The 21076-nt window shown below is 41.5% G+C and overlaps 1 protein-coding gene across 10 annotated transcripts; it reads left to right on the forward strand.

Moving 5' to 3' along the window:
- Positions 1-23: 23 nt before the first annotated feature.
- On the forward strand, positions 24-20373 carry HNRNPK (heterogeneous nuclear ribonucleoprotein K). 10 transcript variants are annotated; one of them, XM_087742338.1, is made up of 16 exons: positions 32-163; positions 2916-2994; positions 3099-3177; positions 4058-4168; positions 5506-5562; positions 7059-7102; positions 7999-8071; positions 8646-8759; positions 9780-9908; positions 10406-10713; positions 11056-11110; positions 14781-14831; positions 17596-17617; positions 17695-17777; positions 18256-18425; positions 19222-20373. In XM_087742338.1, the coding sequence occupies exons 3-16, from the start codon at positions 3130-3132 to the stop codon at positions 19253-19255; spliced, it is 1299 nt and encodes a 432-aa protein (XP_087598464.1). In that variant the 5' UTR covers positions 32-163; positions 2916-2994; positions 3099-3129; the 3' UTR covers positions 19256-20373. The 10 variants fall into 10 exon arrangements, with proteins under 10 accessions (XP_087598472.1, XP_087598468.1, XP_087598464.1 ...); XM_087742347.1 differs by lacking the exon at positions 32-163 and adding an exon at positions 331-453 and having other exon boundaries at positions 3099-3178; positions 4071-4168; positions 19283-20373; XM_087742343.1 differs by lacking the exon at positions 32-163 and adding an exon at positions 331-453 and having other exon boundaries at positions 19283-20373.
- Positions 20374-21076: the final 703 nt, after the last annotated feature.

The following is a 21076-nucleotide window of genomic DNA, read 5'->3' on the forward strand; positions in this document are numbered from 1 at the left end:
CTTTTAGGCATCGCGAGAGCCCCGCCTCCCCGGCGCCGGGCGGCGAGCACAAGGCGGGGTTTTCGCAGACGCCATTTTCTCTTCCCACGACCGAGGTCGCGCCTGCTCTCCTTTGCCGCCCCCCGCTGCCTGCAGCGCTACCATCGCGGCTCCCGCCGGGCAGGTGAGCGGGCCAGCGGGCCGCGGCGGTGCGGGGCGGTGCGGGGCGGGCGGCGCTGCCCTCCTGCCGTCGGCCGGGCCCGTCTCGCCCCGCCGCTCACGGAGGGCGGGGCGGGACCGGGCGCCGCCCCCCGCTCTGATGGGCAGCGGCCTTACCCAATGGGGCGGCGGCGGGCCCGGGCAGGGGGGAGGCGGCGGGGCCAATCGGCTGGCAGCGCTGGTGGCAGTGAGCGTTGGCGGTGGGGGCTGCTCCCCTTTCTCTCCCGTGCGCGGTGGGGCCGGCGGCGAGCGCAGGTACGCGCAGCCCGCGGCGGGGGGGGAGGCGTGCGGGGGGGAGGGGGGCGCAGGCCAGGCCGGGCCTCGCTGGGGCCGGCGGCGCTGCCGTCGTGCCCCTCTCGGCGCCGCTGCGTGACACAGCGATGCGGGAGGCCCGCGCCTCCCCTGTGGCGGGGCCTCAACCCCCGGGAGGCGCCGCCGCGCCCCGGGATTGCCGCGGGCTTCCGCAGGAGCGGCGGTGGAAGGGGGCGAGCGCTGCGCGGAGAAGGAGACCGGCGTGTCGCCGCCTCGGCTGATGCCGGGGGTAGCCGCTCAGGCGGCTGGGGGCCCCCGCGGCCCCGCCCGCCCCGAGGGGAAAGCGAGAAGGGTGGCCGCTGTCCCTGTGGGCGGCCCCAGGCCCGGTGGCCCAGCCGGCGTGGCTCCCGGAGGGACGGTGCGGTAGAGGCCGGCAGCGCTAGCGGGTGCCCTTTCCGGGCGGGGGAGCGGCCGCCGCCTCCGTGCGCCCGCCCTTGGTAACTCTGTGCCCGGGGCGAGTTGTCGGGAATTATGGCGGGCGGAGGGGAGGGCGCTCTCGGCCGCGGCCTGTGCGGAGGCGGCCGCGGGAGGCCGATGGGGGGGCGCCCCGCGTCGCGGCCCGCCGCTTTCGGGGGCGGTCGCGGCGGCAGAGCCCCCTGGTCGGCGGGGCTGCCCCGCTCCGCCGGCGGCGCTGGGGCCCGGGCCGCCGGGCGCCTCCTTTGTGTTTCCCTGGGCAGAGGGGGGTAAATCTCCCTGCGGCCGCGTGGTGGTGGCGGCTTTTCCGCTCCCGGCTCCGCCTAGCAGCGGGCAGGCGCCATTACAGCGGCCGCCATTTCTGCTGGTCCCCGCCGCCGGGGAGGTGAGGCCAGGGCTGCGGGGGTTATGTAACGCCGCCGCTCCCCGCCGGCCGGGGCCGTGCCGGCGGCGGGCCCCGGAGCCGCAGAGGGAGCGGGAGAGAGGCGGGCGGGAAGGAAGGAAGGAAGAGGCGCTGCGCCCCGCAGGGAGCCGGGCTGAGGCGCGCCGGCGTTGCCCAGCTCTTATGTCTGTGGTAGTTGGTGCCGCCTCCCGCCTTTCCCTTCATCCTTTCAGTGTTAATAAAAGCATGGCGTTAGTCGTTTAATCCCGCGAACTCGGTTTACCCAGCGGAGCGCGGTAGCGTGCAGTGAGAGCGCCTTCGGTACAGGCGGCTGGGGAGGTTTGGGTGGGCCGGTAAACACACGCGGCTCGGGCGGAGGAAGCCCTGGGCAGTACATTGCAGTTCACTCCCCGCAGCCCTCAAATTCCTGGGATGGTTGGAAATAGAATAACCGGGGTCCGAAGGGGCTATTTAAACCGTGGGCAAATCTGCCCGGCCCCTCCCTTCTCCCTCGCCCCAGTGACAGCGTTTTGGCAACGTCCGGCTGAGAGTTGGCGATCGTTAAATCTGTGTGCCCGTTAGCTCACTTCAGGTGCCTGGAAAGACCAGCGTGTAGCTGGGAAGGCAGTGCCTGCTGTTAGCCTGTACAAGCAGGGCAACAATTACGAATTAACAGCTGGCTGAGAGTATGTTTAAAAAGTTAAATGCACCTCTTTTTTTTTTTTTTTTTTTTTTTTTTTTCTCTCTCTCCTTCCTGGATACCAGAATGAGTGGCTACCATTTCTTGAGGAAATGGAAATTAATAAAATACAAGGGAGAAATATATGATTGTTTGGCTGTGTTATCTGTAGAAACACATTTTTGAAGATAATAAGTTGCAAAATTATTTCTTTTGTCTAGACTTCCTTCTAATGTGACTTACTAGTATTCCGAGATCAACTTAACAAAGGCAGGTCACAAATAAGATACCTATTTCAGAAAATCATAGTGAAGTTCAGCTGCTTTCGAGGTTCTTGGTTGTGTGTGTGCAGAGGATTATATGTCACTACAGAAGGTGGTATTTTTGAAAGATTTTTTTTTTTCCAGTGTGGCTGGAAGTTGTAAGTAGTCTTCTGTTTATGTATTATACTTGAGTGGAAGGCATGCTAAAATGCCTGCTAGTACACTGGTAGGGAATTTATAAAACTAATGCTGACGATTACCATAATAGGACATTTTTTAGTTTAAATTGTTAAGACCTCAACAGCAGGAGCAGTTGTTACATAGTGTCCTTTGAAAAGTAACTCCAAGGCATGTATCATATAACATATTGAAAATAGGAGCAGGATGCATGTTCACTTTAAATATCCGAAAGTAGTCTTCAGTAAATGTGGTTACTTAGAACCAGTACGTGCCCAAAAAGTATAATTCAGACAGTAATTGGTTTTCTGTAAGTTTATAGACTTGTCTTTTATCTCCTGTTAGTGGTGTGTTTGGCCTGGGTATGCTTTCTCTTCCATAAAGAAAAGCTCTGCAGCATAAACTCAGTCAAACCTCTGTTTTTGTGGCTGTAGCGAGAATCAGAGCTGTAAGTGAGCAGAGTCACAACTGATATATGCTGTTTTCATAGGCTCTTGAAGCAATAGGCTGTTGGATTTTGATCCCGCCCAGAATACTTGAGTTTTTCTCTGCAAGGATATATAATAGCGGTAAGTTCTAGAAGCAGGCATTTCTTTTTGCTTTTTCCCTTTAGCACGATGTACAGTTTGCCTTTTCACAAAATAGACGTACCAGCTTTTTTATTCTTCAACAGATTTTGCCTACCCACCTAAGAAAAAAAGGCAATGGAGACTGAACAACAGGAAGAGACCTTTACCAACACAGAGACAAATGGTAAGTTTTTTAAAGGACTGTTTCTCTTTAGAAAGAACCTCTTTACATTTCAGTGTTTCTAAATACTTTGCAATGCTTTAACTGTATCAAATGTTTGTATCAGCAGTAGTTTTGCATTCTGCATTAAATATTTTCATTTTTAATTAGACCATATCATTACACGTGCTTTTGAAGCATAAATGCGTGATCTTTCTATCGGCATCTTTTAGACATGGTATAAGTAGCTGAAAGTTATGACTAAGGATTTGAAGGTCTTCCATAGTTAAATATTCAGTACTTGTGTGGAGAGTGTGAATATGTAAGAATACTATCAGGCATATCCATTAATTGCATTTTGTTTATTGCAGTTTTTACATGCAGTAAACTTACGTGAAATACCTGTGAAGATCTTGATGAAAAACTTCTTGGGCATAATTAGTGAGGAAGTTAGGTCATTAGTGGTGTTGATTCATGCCAGTTTTTTCCAAGCAGTATTTGAAGTGCTACTTTACTGTTATTCTACCAGTATTTCAGTGTTGAACAAACTACATTTGAGCTTTTTGCCTGAAAGTTTTTTCCCAATTGTAAATTCTGAATAAATACTAAGTGAGTGATGCTGCACCTTTTTAAACAGCATAATATGAATTTCTCACTGGTTGTGCAACATTCTCATTTAAACCATAGTTCCTAGGTATGAAATGGATTTTCAGTACTTAATCGATGCGTAAGCTGTTAAAGTAAAGACCTGTTTCCATGCTATGGATGCTCAGAGTAGGTGTCGGTAACTAGTGTTGGGCTAATAGGAAAGAATGTGTTAAGAATACTGAGCACAAATTTGGCCTGTGTTCCATTTTATTATGACTTAGAAAGTTAAATAAATGTTTGTGTTTCCCCCCTATGGACCTCTCTACAGGCAAACGTCCTGCAGAAGATATGGAGGAAGAGCAGGCCTTCAAAAGATCTCGGAACACAGATGAGATGGTTGAATTGCGCATCCTGCTTCAAAGCAAAGTATGCTTTTTTGTTTTTACTGTTTTTGCTTATAGCATTGCTCAAGACAGTGGTGACCAGGTGTATGTTGGGATATGTGTTTAGAAAGAATATGTACTTTATTTAATCTGAGATACCTTATTAGAAATAATTTTAAACATGCACGAATGGTAGTAAAAGTGTATTGTGATGGAATTCTCTTCAGTCGTTCTGTTAAAGGGTAAGTCCCTAAGGATCAGTACAGTTATTTTTAAAAGATGTACTTACTGAAAAATTAGAACAATAGAAGTTACAAGGTTTTTTTACATTCGAGTGGAAGGTTGTTATTTTGAAGGGAATGACTTCCAAAAGAAAGCAGTTTAGAGAATGATCGGCTGGTGATTGTAAATTAAATATGAGAGGTAAGATGAGAATTTCCCTAGGATTTTAGTTACTCTCCCAAACAGATCTGCTAAACTTGTTCAAATAGATCAACAGGAAGAAATGTGGGAGTTATGCTTCAGGGATCGCAATGGTTTCATTGACAAGTGTAAATAGTTACAGTAAAGTTGCTGTGTATGAATTTCCTCTGCTGTTTCCAGTTGTTGTCCAGATGATTTGTACTTTCTGAAGTATCTCAGTCTCTGGTGTTGGCATGGGGGAATGTTACCTTAACTCTGCTTGTCATTTCTGACCAATAGTCAAGTTACATGGGGTACCATGAAATGTTTTGCATGCTGTTAGCATCATGTATGATCTGTGTAATAAAAGCAATAGTTTTGCATGTAATCCTTGAAGTAGCCTGGTAAAAACATAGTTTTGCAATTACTCTTCTTGACTATCTGCCAGTGTATTCCTGTTGATGTTAGAAACTTGAAGTTTAGTGGCTGATAACATTGGCTTTAACCTTTTTCAGAATATACTGCTCTGAGAAGTCAGTTAATTTACAGAGGTATAAATGAAAATTAGCACTTGAAATTATCAAGAAATGCTTGGAGTGCAGAAGTGCAGCTAGGGAAGTCATTGACCTACATGACATTCATAGAGTATATTTTTTTTGAGAGCTATAGTCTATGAGATTGCTTTAACAGGCAGAATAGCCTAGAAACTTCCATTTGGAATTGAAACATGAGTTGCAAAACTGAATATCCTTCTCATTGCTAAGTTCAGTGCTAAGACCTGTTGGTCATATTTTTTGTGTGGACAAACTATCAGTTTGTTTCAATTTGATTTGAACCTTTTAAAAGCAGTGCCTGTCTGCCCCCATACCTCGGGCCAACAGGGTAACGCAAAAATAGATTTACCATTCTTAGTCTTGAGTTCAAAAATGTAGTCCATGCTGTACTGGCGTAACATAACTTCTGAAAACTATTTTCCAGAACGCTGGAGCAGTGATTGGAAAAGGTGGCAAAAATATTAAGGCACTTCGTACAGACGTGAGTATATATGAGTTTGAACTAATTTAACACCAATTCTTTCAGAGCACTACATCGAAAGCTTGATTGCGTGCATTTCTAGAAATGGGAGCAATTCAACTCTAGACATCCATCGCCTAGTTGCAAGCCATTTGTAATGATTGTTAGAGTAGATAACTTAGTTCTTCAATTTCTATTGTAATTAAAACCCAGCTTGACTCATGTGGGAGGAGAGGCTTATATTAAATCTCTTCGCTTTTTAATAGGATTCCGCTAAATTACACACTTCAAGTGAGTTAACATCCTAATTGGAAATATTGACAAAGCTTAAAACCCTTAATTGTACCATTTCCCATATGTGTGAATCAATTATAGTACTACTGAAACCATTGCAGGTGGCTGGCTTAACCCAGTGATAGAGGAATTCTTTAACTTCCTTTAAAAAAGCAAACAAACAAAATGGCCCATCTGTTCTTTAACAGCTTGCACATGAAGCACAAAAGCATTAATGTTAAGGTTGCTTGATTTAAATATGGGTATAGAGCAGTGAAGGAACATTCTATTCTGTTACTTGGAAGCATTTTTAAATGGTCATGACTTATTTGCCTATTCACATTCTACAGTGGGTTGACTCTTGTGATTAGACACATGCTCAGCATTAATGTTGTGTATTTATAAAACTTGGCAACGCTTCTTAAATTCCATTTGTTTACACTCCTGTACTTAACATCAGCTACAATTTCAGCAGTTTTTCTGATCGAGACTCTGTTCAACACAAGATTTGGCAATATATCATTACAAATCAGTTCCAACTAAGTTCATAAACTACCGCAACTAGAATTGAGGTTTAAGTCGAAATGGTCAGGAATCATACATATGATCACTAACGTTGGCAGCTAGCTGGTTTTTTTTTAGGGTGTTTTTTTGTGGTTTTTTTGTTTTGTTTTTTTTTTTAACTAAATCAATACGTCACCTAAGTCCAGATAATTTAGATTGGTCTGGAAAACTAACTTGCCCAATTTGCCCAATATTCTAGTAATACCGATCTCGACAGGTTTTGTGTCTACCCTCATGAGCCAGCCTGCTACTGAAACATCTTATGTTAAAAGTAAAAAGTAGTTTAGTCAGATCAAGTGACTCATTTTTAAGATCCATACTGTTAAGCCACAGTTGGTGTAGCAATCCGTTATTGTATTAGTCTTCAGAACAACTTAAGCTTGTTTCATTAATTGAGAGTAATGAGTATAGTTTGTATTAAATTAAAATTTATTGCTTTTCCCCCTTTTCCCTCTCCTTGTTTTTTTGGCCATATATCTCCGTTGCCCATGTACTGGATCGACTTGCCCCTGCGTTGCCCACCATGACGTTGGCCCATCCGCCCCTGAACGCCCATGTGAAAACCCTGGTTGGCTATGCCCAAAAATGTGCTCGTTGCCAAACGGGTACCATACTTGACAACTTCCGATTGAATACCCATGCCCAATGCCAACATCCACGAACGCCAATGACCAATGCAGTACAATGCCAGTGTTTCAGTCCCAGACAGCAGTGGCCCCGAGCGGTATGTCCCAACAGTTTATGCCTCACTGCCTGATTAGAAAGAGAGAAATGTATTTTATTACCTGCCTTTGATATAATTAAATAGTATCCCCTTATAGACGGTGTATTGTTTTTTTTCAAGTTTTCTGTCTTATTTTCCCCATTAAGTCTTTTTGTCACTGAACTTTTACGTGAGTTGCCCACCCAAACAATCCACTAATTTTATTTCAATGGAAGGAGCACAGCTTCAAGTGTTGCATATTTGCTGCATTGTAAATCGAAATGTTTCAAAATAGTCTCTCGCTCTGTCTTTGTGGCCCACCTTGCTCCCCTCAACATTGCCTGTTCATAATTATTTCTGATGAAATGCTAACTCTGGTTCACTTTCCTTTACTTCTCATTTGTTTTGTCTTTTTTTTGTCTTGCATTTGTATTTGTTTTCTTGGAGAGCCCATTAGTAATCTGATTTCTAACTGGTCTCATAACCTTACTCCAGATACAATGTTCACCACTTGCATATCCTCACTTTTTCTATGAGAAGGTGTGCCAGTTTTACCAATGTAATAGCGAGGGTATCCTAAATTAGTGGTGGCGGGGAACATGAATATTCACTTCTACTTTCCATTCTGCGTCAATTTCTTGCCCACTTAATCTGAGCCCTTCCAAAAGCCCATTCTGTCTTTCTTTCTCTCTCTCTGCAAGACCTACCTAATCTTAAATTTATCATGCATATATATTGGGCATAAACAAAGATGCATGTGTTGTAAATTGAGCAAAGAGGTTTACTTTAAATGGGGAATACTCTAAGCTCTTCTGTGTAGTAAATCTTGTTAGAACTTTGTGTATGATGAAAAAAATTTACTTCTACTTCTTCTTTTCCACCTTCTCCATATTGTCTGGCATTACGGCTTCCGACAGCATCTTGAGTATAAGTGCAGATATAGAGACAATTGGAGAAATCTTGAAGAAGATTATCCCTACTTTAGAAGAGGTATGTCTTTTGAACGTTTGCTTCTTTTTTGAGGTAAAAGCTGAGCTTTTGAAACAAGGTGGTTGTAGATGATTTGCTGCTTTTTAAATACAGAAAATCAGAAAATAAAAACAAAAGGTTTTTAAAGAAGGGTTGTGGCGCTCAAACTACACGTTGGCATTTTTTTGGTAGAGGACAGAGTCAATCACTATTGATTAAATTAACGTTTTGAACGGCCTCCCCCCTTTCAAAATACTTGCCTCCTGACTTCTTTGGTCCCCATTTTGAAGTAGTTATAGTGTAACTTGTATCCTGCAGTGGCTTTGTAAGTAAGTGTTGCACTGTTTGGTGTCTTCTTAAATCTTTGTGGAAAGTTGTGCAACATAGTGTAGTAAATAGGGAAACCTGATTTGACATTAGTTTATGTGGTGAGGTGAGGTGGTTAAATAGTTGTGATCCTATCGAAGGAAATACAGGATTATAATTCAGCAATAAGTCATACGATTGTGTTTGGAGAAAAAACTTAAAATCTCAAATATTAAATTCTTATGTGACTAGTATTTTATTCTTTTCCTTGTATGCTTCTTTCTTACAGTATCAACACTACAAAGGCAGCGACTTTGACTGCGAATTAAGACTTCTCATTCATCAGAGCTTGGCAGGAGGAATCATTGGTGTCAAGGGTGCTAAAATTAAAGAACTCAGAGAGGTACTTCTTTCCTGTTCTGAGATTTGGTATTTGTTCAATAAACAACTTAGTGTTTTGTGTTCATAAGGGGCAAGTGTAAATATCTTCTGTGCAGTAATTCCTTCAGAATATACTGCATACATGTTTTTGATCTTCTGAGATGGATCTGTGAGTTGCAACTTTTTTGGAAACCCTCAGAAGTAAAGTCATTGGTGATAGAGCCTAGGACTTCTTATCAAGCTTCTAAGCAGTATTTGTGGTAATGTTTTTAAAGAAAGTTGGGGTTTTTTTTTGTTTGTTTTTTTTTAAATTAAAATGGCATTTATCACTCCTAGAATGAACTGCTTCATAGATAATTTATTCGTGTGGTTGGACATACAAAATGGTTTAGAGTGAATGCATCTCCACAAACTCTTATGATGATAATTCAATAGATGTCTGAATATTACTGTAAAAGGGCTTTATTTTTCTATTTTTTTTTTTTTAAATTCTACCTCCTAGAAGACCATTGTCTTCTTTCAGTGAAGGAATGAGACTTTAAAAAGCTAAGGGTCTCTATGAACATAAAGCACCTCTGTTTTCTGTCCTTTCTTGACATTGTGTCAGAGGTAATTTCATGTCAGTTCAGGTATAAGCTGATACCTGTTTACATGGGTTGAGAAAGGTAAGTTAACTAGACCTAATCCTAGCAACATTGCTGTCTTGCATCAAAAGCATGTTTTCTTGACATGTGAAGGTTAATACAACCTGTAACCTCACAGTGGATATGTGGTCCTTTTGCTAGTATTTAATTAAATGGTGGTGTAGGTGAGCCATAATTGAAAGAGAAAAAAATTGAACTTTTTTCCTCCTCATACAAAATAATGTCAGTACAGATCTTAAAAAAATTAAATTTGTTGTGAGAACTCGGAAGCAAACATACAATAAAAATGGCTGGGAATTTAACTGTCTTTTGGATTGTTTCTTTAAGAATATTATAATGGGTTTATAAAGTTGTTTAAAATACTTAGACAATTTTGGATTTTTTTTTTTTTTCAACAGAACACTCAGACCACCATTAAGCTCTTCCAAGAATGTTGTCCTCATTCTACTGACCGAGTGGTGCTTATTGGTGGAAAACCTGATAGAGTCGTTGAATGTATCAAGATTATCTTGGATCTTATCTCTGAGGTAATGTTTATTAAATTTATTTTATTCTTTCATTGGCATTCACAATTGTTAGGGATCATTTGGATGAAAAACAGTATCTTTCAGTTTCTATTTTGAATTCAGTACCTCCTACTTTCCCAGTAAGAAGTGATTGACTGTTACTACTTTTTGAAACTATTTCTGTTTTCAAGAACTGGGGTGCACCTTATGGGGGAGGGAAGCAATTTTTGGTACTAGTGGGCCATTATTCATGCTTTGCATATCATTAAGATGCAAAAATTGAAGAGGAAGGGAGGCAATCTATTTGCTACTGGTAAGTTACAGCAGCTTCTCTATCACAGTTCAGTTCACAGCAAACACATCACCATCTCCTTTCTTACCAGCATTGTGAAATAAAGAACATGTTCCAAATGCACAAATTCATAGTTATACATGTAACATATTAATTTAATTAAATATGCCAATTGTAGTAGTCCTAATTGGGTGGGGGGGTATTGTTTTTTTGTTTTTTGTTTTAGTCTCCAATTAAAGGACGGGCCCAGCCTTATGATCCCAATTTCTATGATGAAACATATGACTATGGTGGCTTCACGATGATGTTTGATGATAGAAGAGGACGTCCAGTAGGCTTTCCGATGCGTGGAAGAGGAGGCTTTGATCGAATGCCCCCTGGTCGTGGTGGACGACCTATGCCTCCATCGAGAAGAGATTACGATGATATGAGCCCTCGCAGAGGACCTCCACCGCCTCCACCAGGTCGTGGTGGTAGAGGTGGCAGCAGAGCTCGTAATCTTCCTCTTCCTCCTCCACCACCTCCTCGTGGCGGGTGAGTTGTTGCATAAATGCATTATACAAAACCTATGTAGTGTACAATCTGAATCATGTCCATCTTCCCAGTGTTTTTTCCACACTTGGATGTTGGTAGTGATTATGCAGGATTCAGTGTGTGTTTGATCAGAGTGTTTTGAAAAGTACTGGAATTTAATTAGTTGCTGTATTGTAGTAATATAGCAGGACGGAAGCCAGTAGTGCTGAAACTTTTAAGTCGTTCAGTACTTGGCTAGAACAGTTTGAGATTCAGTTGTGTGTGAACCATGAATGTGAAAATTTAAATGAGAATAAACTAGTTTATAACACAATTAATTTGCTGCTGCTTTTTTCATTTTAGAGATCTTATGTCCTATGACCGAAGGGGCAGACCAGGAGACCGTTACGATGGCATGGTATGAGTTTTGCATTGTTCTGTTTCATAAGCACAGTTAGCTTGCTGACTCTCTGAAGATACTGTTGCTGAACACATGCACTTAAGTGTGGGACGTGCATGGTTCTGATGATATTGTCCATACAAATGGTCCCTCCTGTGGAGGAATGTTTGGGGTGTAAGCGGTAACTGAGACATGATCTGTTTCCCTTCTTTCCTCCTTGCCATCAAAAATGATATAGAAGGTTTGACTGTGCTCTGCCCTGCAGGTTTTCTTGCAGTGACCCATCTTTTAGATTTTTTTTTTTTTTTTTAATCAGGATGACAGAAATAGGAATTGGTAGGCTTTTCAGATACAGAAAACATGTCAGAACAACGTTCTCTGAAATTCTTTTGATTCATACCAGCATTCTTAACACTAATGTTGGAAAACACGAGTATAGATAGAATAACAGAGATTATAGGAGAGTATCCGTGAAGAGCTGTAGTTGATCTGGAAGGTGATTGCTCTTTTGAACCAGTTCCTGTCTATTTGCTGGTTTCTTTGTCGGCAAAAAATCCACTGTAATTCCAAATGTTTTGGAGCGAGGGCTGCTGCTAAGTTGAATCCTAAGTTAAATGAGGTACGTTCAACCATGTTACTGCCAGTACTTGCTGAGGAAAAAAAATCTCTCCTAGTATATGGAAGCTTAAAAAAAGGCTTAAAGATATTCTTCCATGTTGTATTCTGAAATGCAACTTCCCAGCAGTCATCTGCTGTTGTACTAGGTCCCTTTTTCCTGGGAAGAGAAGTCCTGTGTGTCTGGGAGGTAAACCTCTATGGTAACAATAGGCGCCTTCTTTAAGATGACAGGTGAGACACAAGATTTTGTTTTTCTTCTTTTAAATGAAGAGAAAGGAGTGGGTAAGAGCTATGAAATGGGCTTTATGCCCTTCCTCCTTCTTGGGAGTAAGAGTTACTGGAAGTACATATTGCAAGAATGTCACATGCTTACTAGAAATATTAAAAAGAAAGATTTGCACACAGTTACAAACAAAAGTGTTACTCATGCTGCTCTACATGTTAAGAAACTGGAAGAATTGAGAAGTACACCTCCAAGTTTCCTTGTTTGTATTTACATGTTTTCAAAACTCAGTCTTTGTGTTCTTACATTTGCAGCTAATAAAGCCAGTGCTAGAGCATATAAATGAGCAGCCTGCCCTTCTTTGGGTATCTGGTTGAGCACAGTCCTCTTGGGCAGTAGTGTGTTCTACTTCTATTCCTTTCCAGCTAGAATAGAAAATCCATTTTGACTTCTGTTTAGCCTGACTTTTGTCAGGTTGACCTTTACTTTCTTGATATGAGTTTCTACAAGTAAGTAGAGTGATCTGTGTTCATTTTTTCATTTCAAAAAGTAATTTTATTTCCTCTTCACGGTGAAGCTGCTCATGGCTTTGGCTCCTTTATGACCAAGTATCGTAGCCTTGTTAAAGTGAGGACTGCTTCCCCAACAAAGACTGTATTTCTCGTTTTAGTTAACCATGATGCTAGTATCCTAAATTGTGTAAGCAGATAGGAAGTCTTCACGTGGATTGTGAGGCTGGAGGTGGAAATGTCATGCCAGAAATGTTAAGGTCTTCCTATGGTACTCTTTGTTTCATACAGAAACCATTCTCTAGCAAAACATTTAGTAAACCAACATCATTGTGATTTGTGCACTATGTAATGCATGGGAAAGGCTGCTGTCAGAGAGCAGAAGTGCTCTTTCACATAGATTCTCTTTTACATAGATGCAATAAAAGGCAAGAATTGATGCTTTTCTCAGATGAACAACTCTAAAATCATAGAAATGTTGAATGTACAGAAATAATCTTTTTTTTTTGCCAGTTTGCTTTTCCATTAAAGGCAGAAAGATTGAGTATTTCAGGACCTTTAAAACTGGATGCTGAACTGTGAATTTTCTGGAATTCCAGAGATACGACAGTATTGATAGCCTTGTAAATGCTGAGATGAGAAAAGCCATTTTGATTTTAAAAGATAAGTTAATTTCCCTTGCCCATGCAAAGTCACCCACTTAAGAACATACTTGTCTGTTAGCGTGGCTTACAGTTGTAGTTTAATTATGCACTGCTGTTGAAAGAGTTCATTTGGTTTATTATCTCTGTTCTGAAACTTCTTCCTGAAGGACAGACTTGTATTGTTTCTGTGTTAACAGAGCTATATATTTTTGGTGTGTAACTACTCCAAATCAAATGCCTGTGGACTATAAGGGCTATTCTGACAGCTGAAAGAGAAACCTGAATGTATTTCCAGTATTTCTTTTTTAAAACCCTTATCCTCAGGGGTCTTTCAGATACATAAATTCACACAGATACCAGTAGGAGGGGTGGAAAATAAAATGGACAGGCATATAAAGTCATTTTATCCCCTCACCTCTTTTTTTAATTAACTGAAAGTTACTTAAAAGTACTGAAAGTTATGTAAAAACTAAAAGTTTTAAGATCTGAGTTAATAGAGACTTAGACTGTCTCCCATTAAGTGGACTGTCTCTTCACAGACTTCTGTCAGTGCCTTCAGACTTCTAATGCGCTTTTGCTCCTTCCTTGTTCTCGATTTTTTTTTTAACTGACATATGTATGTGTACATACATGTGTGTCTTGACATATAAACCCTTGAATAAAGGCACATACACTTAAAAAAATACAAAACGTTTTTCATGTTTGAGATGTGATATTAACAAGCATGTAAAAAAATCAGTAAAGGAAGAATGTATGACAACTCTTCTATTTATCCATGCCAATGCTGGAGAAGGTAACAAAATTTCACTCTCCTAGGTCACTCTGTTAAAAAACAGAGAAAACGATGATAAAAGAATTTGACATCAGTTAGGACTGCATGCATTTTCTTTCATTAGATATAAAAGTTAAGCTCTTTGTCTTACCCAGCCAGTGTGTCACCTGGTTTCTGTTCCAGTAGTCACTAGCACAAATGAGTCTGTAAAGTAGAATATTCTGTTATGTATGTTAAGATACACTGTTTGAGAAGCTGGTTTTAGACTGCACAAATGAACATCAATTGCTGAAATTGTAGAATTCTGAAAGAAAGAAATGGTACGTATCACATTTTAAAAAACAAATTTCTAATATAGTTAGACAGCGGTAGACTTAGTCTAGTTATTTGGCTGTATGAGGTATGTGGAAATGAATTGGTGGAACATGAGAAGCGGTGTCCTTCCTGCTTGACCTGCTGTTGACATAGAGATAATAACTGACAGTTACTTGTTTCAGTCTTATAAACCTTCATTTTGTAAGGCATGGCAGAAATAAAAGATTTCTCTAACAGATGGCAGAAATAAAAGATTTTGATATGTAATAGCACTTGAAGATATTCTAAAAGGAAAAAAAAAAGCTTGTTCAAGCTTTGCTCTCTGCCATTAGCTGTCTGATCTTCGTTAGAGGAAAAATCTGTTGACACCACAGAAAAAGGAGAAAAAGTGGGTTTGACCATTTACAGTTCTCTCAAAGTGAAATTAAAAGGGAACGAGTCTTGAAAGTGGTCTAAATCACATACTTTTACGTCTTTGTTGTTGTAGAAATGTTTCTCTGTACCAGTATGTATTGTATTTGCTTCCCAAGTTACCTATAAGTCTGCGTGACATGGACTTAATTCAGATTTCTTCCCTTTTTTCCTTCTATTATGTTGTTTCTGGAAGATGATGCAGTGTCATGTGGATGCCTGTGATGACATGCAGCCACCAGAGTTGGTGAGTGTGCTCAAGGTTTTTTTTGAAAACTGCTTTACTGAACAGGTTAAGTGATAAAAGGAATTTCTTGGTCTTGAGTGTAGTCAGTGGCAGCTTGCATTTATTGAAAATCATAAAGCTGTCCTTCTGACTCGGAATTTATTGGCAGTTTGTCTTAACAGTGTGTCCTGTGCAGGCGCACACTGCCTATATTAATAGAAATGTGGAAGTGTGCAGCAGCACAGCCAAAAGAGAGGAGCTTTTCTGTGCCTCTTTCTCTTTTATTTTTGTGTTGTAAATAGTAACTTTCTCCATAACTGATGCGCTGCAGATGCATGCATTTAGGATATATGTATTTTGTATTAACTTCATAATGTTGTGTTTTCTCATATTTTAAACAGCAAATATTACAAGTAGCTTCTTATATTTGTGGGTAAACTATTATGCTTTACTTATCAGTGTATTTGAAAATACACCATTTGATCAGATAGGTTTTGGGAAGCAGGTTTGTCAGGTGTTCATGCTGTCTAGAAGATGGCAAATATTAAGCAACCATTCTTAGCTTACATAAACACAGCAAATGTAATTACTTAACTCTTCTGCTGTCAAGTTCATTTGCTGTCCTGTAGTCTGGGGAGGCAGAAATGAGCAAGGAAAGGATTGTTCTTTAAAACAGATTAGCCCAAAAAGGGGTCCTGTGGCAAATTCCAACAAGAATATGGCTGTGTGTACGCAGTGTGCTGCTCTGATCAGCCTCCGAGTTAAGTGTTAAGCAGAGTCCTTCATTCTCTGGTATTTTGGACTCCACTACAAGCTCTAATATGTTGTATTACAATCTGTATCACTAAGTAATGTGATTACACAATACAGGTTGCTTAGAGACAGAGGATAAGCTCAACTCTTTGGTCTCAGTAACTTCCATTTTGATCTTCTAAAAAGGTAGCAGGTAAATGGTATTTGGGGAAAAGTTGTTGCTTTGTAACTTCTGTGAACAAGTAGTTGTGGTTGGTTGAATTTGGCTGGCTGCCAGGTGCCCAGCCAGCTGCTCTCACTCCTACTTCTCAGCAGGATGAGGGGAGAAACTAAGATAGAAAAGCTTGTGGCTTAAGATAAAGACAGGGAGATCACTTGCTAATTACCATCATGGGAAAAACAAAGTTGACTTGGGGAAGATGAATTTATTGCCACTTAAAAATAGATCAGCATGGTGAGAAAAAAGAGGAAAACTAAAAACACCTTTCCCCCACCCTTCATTTCTTCCCAGGCTCAACTTCACTCCTTCATTCCCTACTCTTCTGCTTCCTCTGCCTTGAGTGGTGCAGGGGGGGATGGGGAGTGGCAGGTTGCAGTCAGTTCATCACAGTTCCTGTCTGTTCCTTCCTCCTCACACTGTTCCCTTGCTCCCTCCCATGGGATACAGTCTTTCACAAACTGCTCAAATGTGGGTGTTTCCAATGAACTGCAGTTCTTCAAGAACTGCTCCAGCCTGGGTCCTCTTCATGGGGTACAGTTCTTCAGGAACAGACTGCTCCAGTGTGGGTCCCCCACAGGCTCCTGCCAGGTGCCTGCACCTGCGTGAGCTCTCCACAGGCTGCAGCTTCCTTGAGGGCACATCTACCTGCTCCTAGCACAGCATCCTCCATGGGCTGCAGTGTGGCTGTCTGCTCCAGTGTAGTTCTCTCCATGGGCTGTAGGAGAATCTCCGTTCCAGTGTCTGGAGCATCTCTTCCCCCTCCTTATTCACTGTGCTGTCTGCAGGGTTGTCCCCATCTCTGACAACCAGTGCACACTGGTGGTTTTTTTTACCATTTATTAATGTTATCACAGAGGTGCCACCAGCTTTGCCGATGGTCTCAGCTTTAGGCAGTAGTGGGTCCATTTTGGTGTTGGCTAGAATCAGCTGGCTTTGTCTGGCACAGGGGCAGCCCCCTGGCCTCTTCTCACAGAGGCCACCCCACCAGTCTCTCAGAAGTTGAATTCTGGAGAACTGTGCATATTTATTCTCTGATTCTATAGGAAAGTACAAAAATGGGGTCCTATACACTTAGGAGGCATTAGGTGAAATGAAGCAGTTGATGTCAAAATACTGGTCTGCAACTGCTAAGAATAAAAAGAGGCCAGGAGTGCTCGTTGCAGTGATTTGGATTTGGTATATGGTGGCTTTAGCAGAACAGAAGTAACTCATGTCATGACTATCTGTTCTGAGATACAAAGGATTGTAGCATAGTCTGAGAGACAAGTTAAAGAGCTATTCTGAAGAGCTTTGTATTTTTTTTTTTTCCTGAAGACCTAGATGAAGTAGGAGGATTGACAGTCGCTGGGTAAACTTTTTGTCCCAAAACTGGAGACTTGAGTCTCTCCTGCGCTGTATTGGTAGCATTAATAAGGCTGTCTTCTGATCTTTTCATTTGAATGTTGGTTTAGCCTAAGGGTCAGAAGTAGGTCAGCATCAAGAGCTGTCTACCAGCAGCTGAATTAGTGAGACTGCTTGGTAAACGGGTATAGCTGGATCCTTTATGTCATTTTACACCTTGCTCCTAGAAGTTTTGACAGGGCAGGATAAGAGGTTGATGAGATTTCCCCCACCCAACCCTTTTGTTTCTGGTCTGCCCTCTTTGCCTCAGTATGCCTTTGAAGGCACAATGGTGTTGTATTTATAGTAAGGTTGGGGGTTGAGATTTTTGCATAAAATAGGCTCAAAGTTAACAATATGATACTTAAGATGAAAATACGGTAATGAGGCATGGCTATTCACTATTGAGGGTTTTTTCTCTTTCTCTTACAGTTTGAGGGTGGCTCTGGATATGGTAAGTCTTTATATAGAACATTTATATGTACTTCATAATGAAGTTATTAAAGGGCTTGATGCATACGTTTAAATCAGACTATTCTTATGCAGGGGGGCGTGGTTCATATGGCGACCTTGGTGGACCCATCATCACAACACAAGTAACGATTCCCAAAGATGTAAGTAGAGTTGACTTGCTTTCAACTTGTGTTGTCTCTTAAAAAGAAAAAAAAAAAAAAGTCACAGCCTTTTCTCAGACTACATAAGCAAATCAGAAGTATTTAGGGTGTTTGATAAGTATGTCTAATGTTTTTAAAACAAGTGTTTCTAAGTCACCAAAATCTATTCTTTGGGTGTTTGTTTTGTATCTTCACTTTAGAGACACACTAAGCAGTTTTATTAATTGTTAATATTCAGTAATAGAGATGGTCTATGTAACTTGTTTTTAGAAAGGAGCAACTGGTTCTCCCAGTTTTATCCCACCTGTGTTTATACAATTAATATTGCAGGGGATGTTTTGAGGCTGTGAAGAAGTAAGCTTCCATTGCAACTTTTAAAACGAAATGTGTGGAAGCTACTCAAATGCTGCTCTGATTTTCGTGACTGTTTTTAGAGAGGAAGTTGTATCAGGAAATGAATGTTTGCTTTCTCCTGTAGTTGGCAGGATCTATTATTGGAAAGGGAGGCCAGAGAATCAAACAAATACGTCATGAGTCAGGAGCTTCGATCAAAATCGATGAACCATTAGAAGGCTCAGAAGATCGGATAATAACTATTACGGGAACACAGGACCAGATACAAAATGCACAGTATTTACTGCAGAACAGGCAAGTTAAAGTTCAATGTTGTCCCTACTGTCAATTTTAAACTGACTGTGACTTGTACGTTCTAAAGCTGCTCTTCTCTGCGATACAGCTTTTAGAAGGCAGGTTTTAAGTAACTATTTGAGCCTAACTTCTCCAGTAGTAGTTCTGCCTTGATTCTCTTCTGTTCTCTATTCTAATTAAAATGAAGACACCCTCAAAACTAATCTTGCTGGAAGACGCCTTAACCAAGCAGTCCTCTCATTTCTCTGGTGAAAGCTGCTGCAAAAAACTACTTGTAATAAATTACATAGAGCCTGTAGAAAATATAGAAGATTTCAGTGGATGTTGGTCTAGTTCTGTGTGGAAGACTAGTGATTTTGTTGTTTTTAGATAACTAAATTGACAACAAATCACAGTCTGCCATATGGCACAGATCATGCCTCTACAGGACAAGTTGAAATCGATTTGGTGCTGTTACGCAGCATTTCACACCTTGCTGACATGACTTTGTCTTTTCTGCCAAATATTAACAGCTTCAGATTTAATTTGCTTAGTTTTGCTTTATTAACATGTTGGCTGTCATAGCAGATTTTGAAGTTTTAACTTGAATGTTTGGCTTTAGATTACTAATATTTAAATGTGCCTAAAGTATATTAAGACACCTATCATTATTAGCCATTAATCTTTTAAAATTATTTACTTTTTAAATGTATTAGGAATTTGTAATTTAATCTGCTCTAAGAATGTCATTGTGAATGTTGATGCAAGATGTATGGTCCATCATTCTAATACATGCTTTTTTCTTTTTCTTTTATAGTGTGAAGCAGTATGCAGATGTTGAAGGATTCTAATGCAAGATTATTTTTTCTTTTTTATAGTGTGAAGCAGTATTCTGGAAAGTTTTTCTAAGACTAGTGAAGAACTGAAGGAGTCCTGCACCCTTTTTTTTTTTTTTTATCTGCTTCTGTTTAAAAAGCCAACATTCCTCTGCTTCATAGGTGTTCTGCATTTGAGGTGTAGTGGAATCTTTGCTGTCCACCAGATGTAATGTTTTAGTTCCTTAAAAATACATGGGGGGAGGGAAAGGGCGCACGAGACTAACATTGAAATTTTGAAGCAGCAGCAGAGAGAGTGGATTTTATTTTTGTTCATTGTTGGTGGTAAATTGTAATGTTTTTCTGTAATTGTTGTGAACACTCTGCTTTATGTACACTGTATTTTTTTTTTGAAGGGGGGAGAATACTGGTAGCCCACATGTCCCTGGCATCCTTTGAGAGCAGTGTGCAGAATGTAACGTTCTTTTGTAAGAAACATTTTATGATTTTTAAATAAATTTGGTGAACCTATTCTTGGTGGTCATTTTTCTTCAGCTATAATAAGGTAATACCTAAAATAGATAAACCCTTTTTCTTTTCCCCCCCCAAGAAAATGCATAAATGAAAGTTGCTGTTAAGCTTGCTCTCTGCTTCTTTGATATAGATGGAGTTATGTGGGGTTTTTTTTTTGACAAATTAAAGAAACTGTGTGAAAACAATGACTCTGCTTTGCTGTTTGGGGAAAAAATGCAAAAATATTCATGCAAATCTTGTGTAAAACTTGACGTTTTTGCAAGTGTTTGGCCCTCTTTGCAGTACATATATATATTGGTGACAGTATATAAATAAAATATTTAAAAACTTTGTGATGTCACTGAGTAAACAGTGGTAAAGTACACCTGGTTATAGACAGCTTGCTTAATGCAGATAACACTGTTAGAAATGACAGTTGCTGTACCATTACTGAATGAATTATAGTTGTTTTCTGAGTTTTCATTTGTATGAGGTAGAAATTCTTATAAATTGGCAAATTGACGGCATCTAACTCTGTAACTTGTTTTTCATTGTATGCAAAACTTAAACTTGTTTGGTTTCCCTGTTGTATGTTGAATTACATAGGAATTATTTGTGAGAAATTAAAAAAATATAAAGCCTCTGGATATCTCATGTAATACCTTGGCATTTGTATTTATAGTTTACAAGTTTTAATTTCACTTCCTGAATAAAATCGAATTTAAAAACGAAAGCGTGTTGCACACGTGGGTAGGAGGGGTTCTTTTGCTGGTTGGTCGGTTGTTTTTTTTTCCTCGGGTTGTGAAACCCACGGGAAGGCTTTGGGCGAACGCAAGAGGACCAGAGGAGGGGCGCGCCGCCCGCCCGTGTCTGCGCGGAAGGGTGGGGTTGCGGGCCGTCCTCGCCTTTTTTTTTTTTCTTTTTTTTTAAATGGGGAGAAAAGCTCCGCAAGTCGTGACAGGCACATGTTTGTTTGTTTGTTTGCCTGGTTTTTATTATTCTTTTCTATGACGTGGATCTTTCGGAAAGCTTCCTTACCGAGAAGCGGAGCCTGTCCGCTGCTCCAGCTCGGCAGCACCTGGGGGGGGGATTTTCTTGGAACAACCGCCCGCGGCGGTGGCTGCGCCACGGGGCCTCCCGCCGGCCCCGCAGCTCCGCCGGGGCGCTCAGCGCCCACCTCCCGCGGGCCGCCGCTCTTCCCGCCCCGGGCGGGGTGCGGGGGGGGCCGGGGCCGGGGCCGGCCGCACCGCACGGCGCAGGGGCGCCTTCCCGCTGACTTCGTGCGGGCCGCCGAGGCGAGCGTCCCGCCCCGCCCCCGCCGCCCACCGGCGCCTGCGCACTGCG

Source organism: Nipponia nippon, unplaced genomic scaffold (assembly GCF_047370975.1).
Source record: "Nipponia nippon isolate SJK-2023a ecotype South Korea unplaced genomic scaffold, ASM4737097v1 scaffold_8, whole genome shotgun sequence".
Lineage (NCBI taxonomy): Eukaryota > Metazoa > Chordata > Aves > Pelecaniformes > Threskiornithidae > Nipponia > Nipponia nippon.

Excerpts from the sequence above, each read along its gene's own strand:
- HNRNPK (XM_087742342.1), top strand. The coding sequence starts at position 3,130 with ATGGAGACTGAACAACAGGAAGAGACCTTTACCAACACAGAGACAAAT. Across the intron at positions 4,169-5,505 it reads GCATCCTGCTTCAAAGCAAA|AACGCTGGAGCAGTGATTGG; the intron begins GTATGCTTTTTT and ends ACTATTTTCCAG. Across the intron at positions 17,618-17,694 it reads TGAGGGTGGCTCTGGATATG|ACTATTCTTATGCAGGGGGG; the intron begins GTAAGTCTTTAT and ends CGTTTAAATCAG.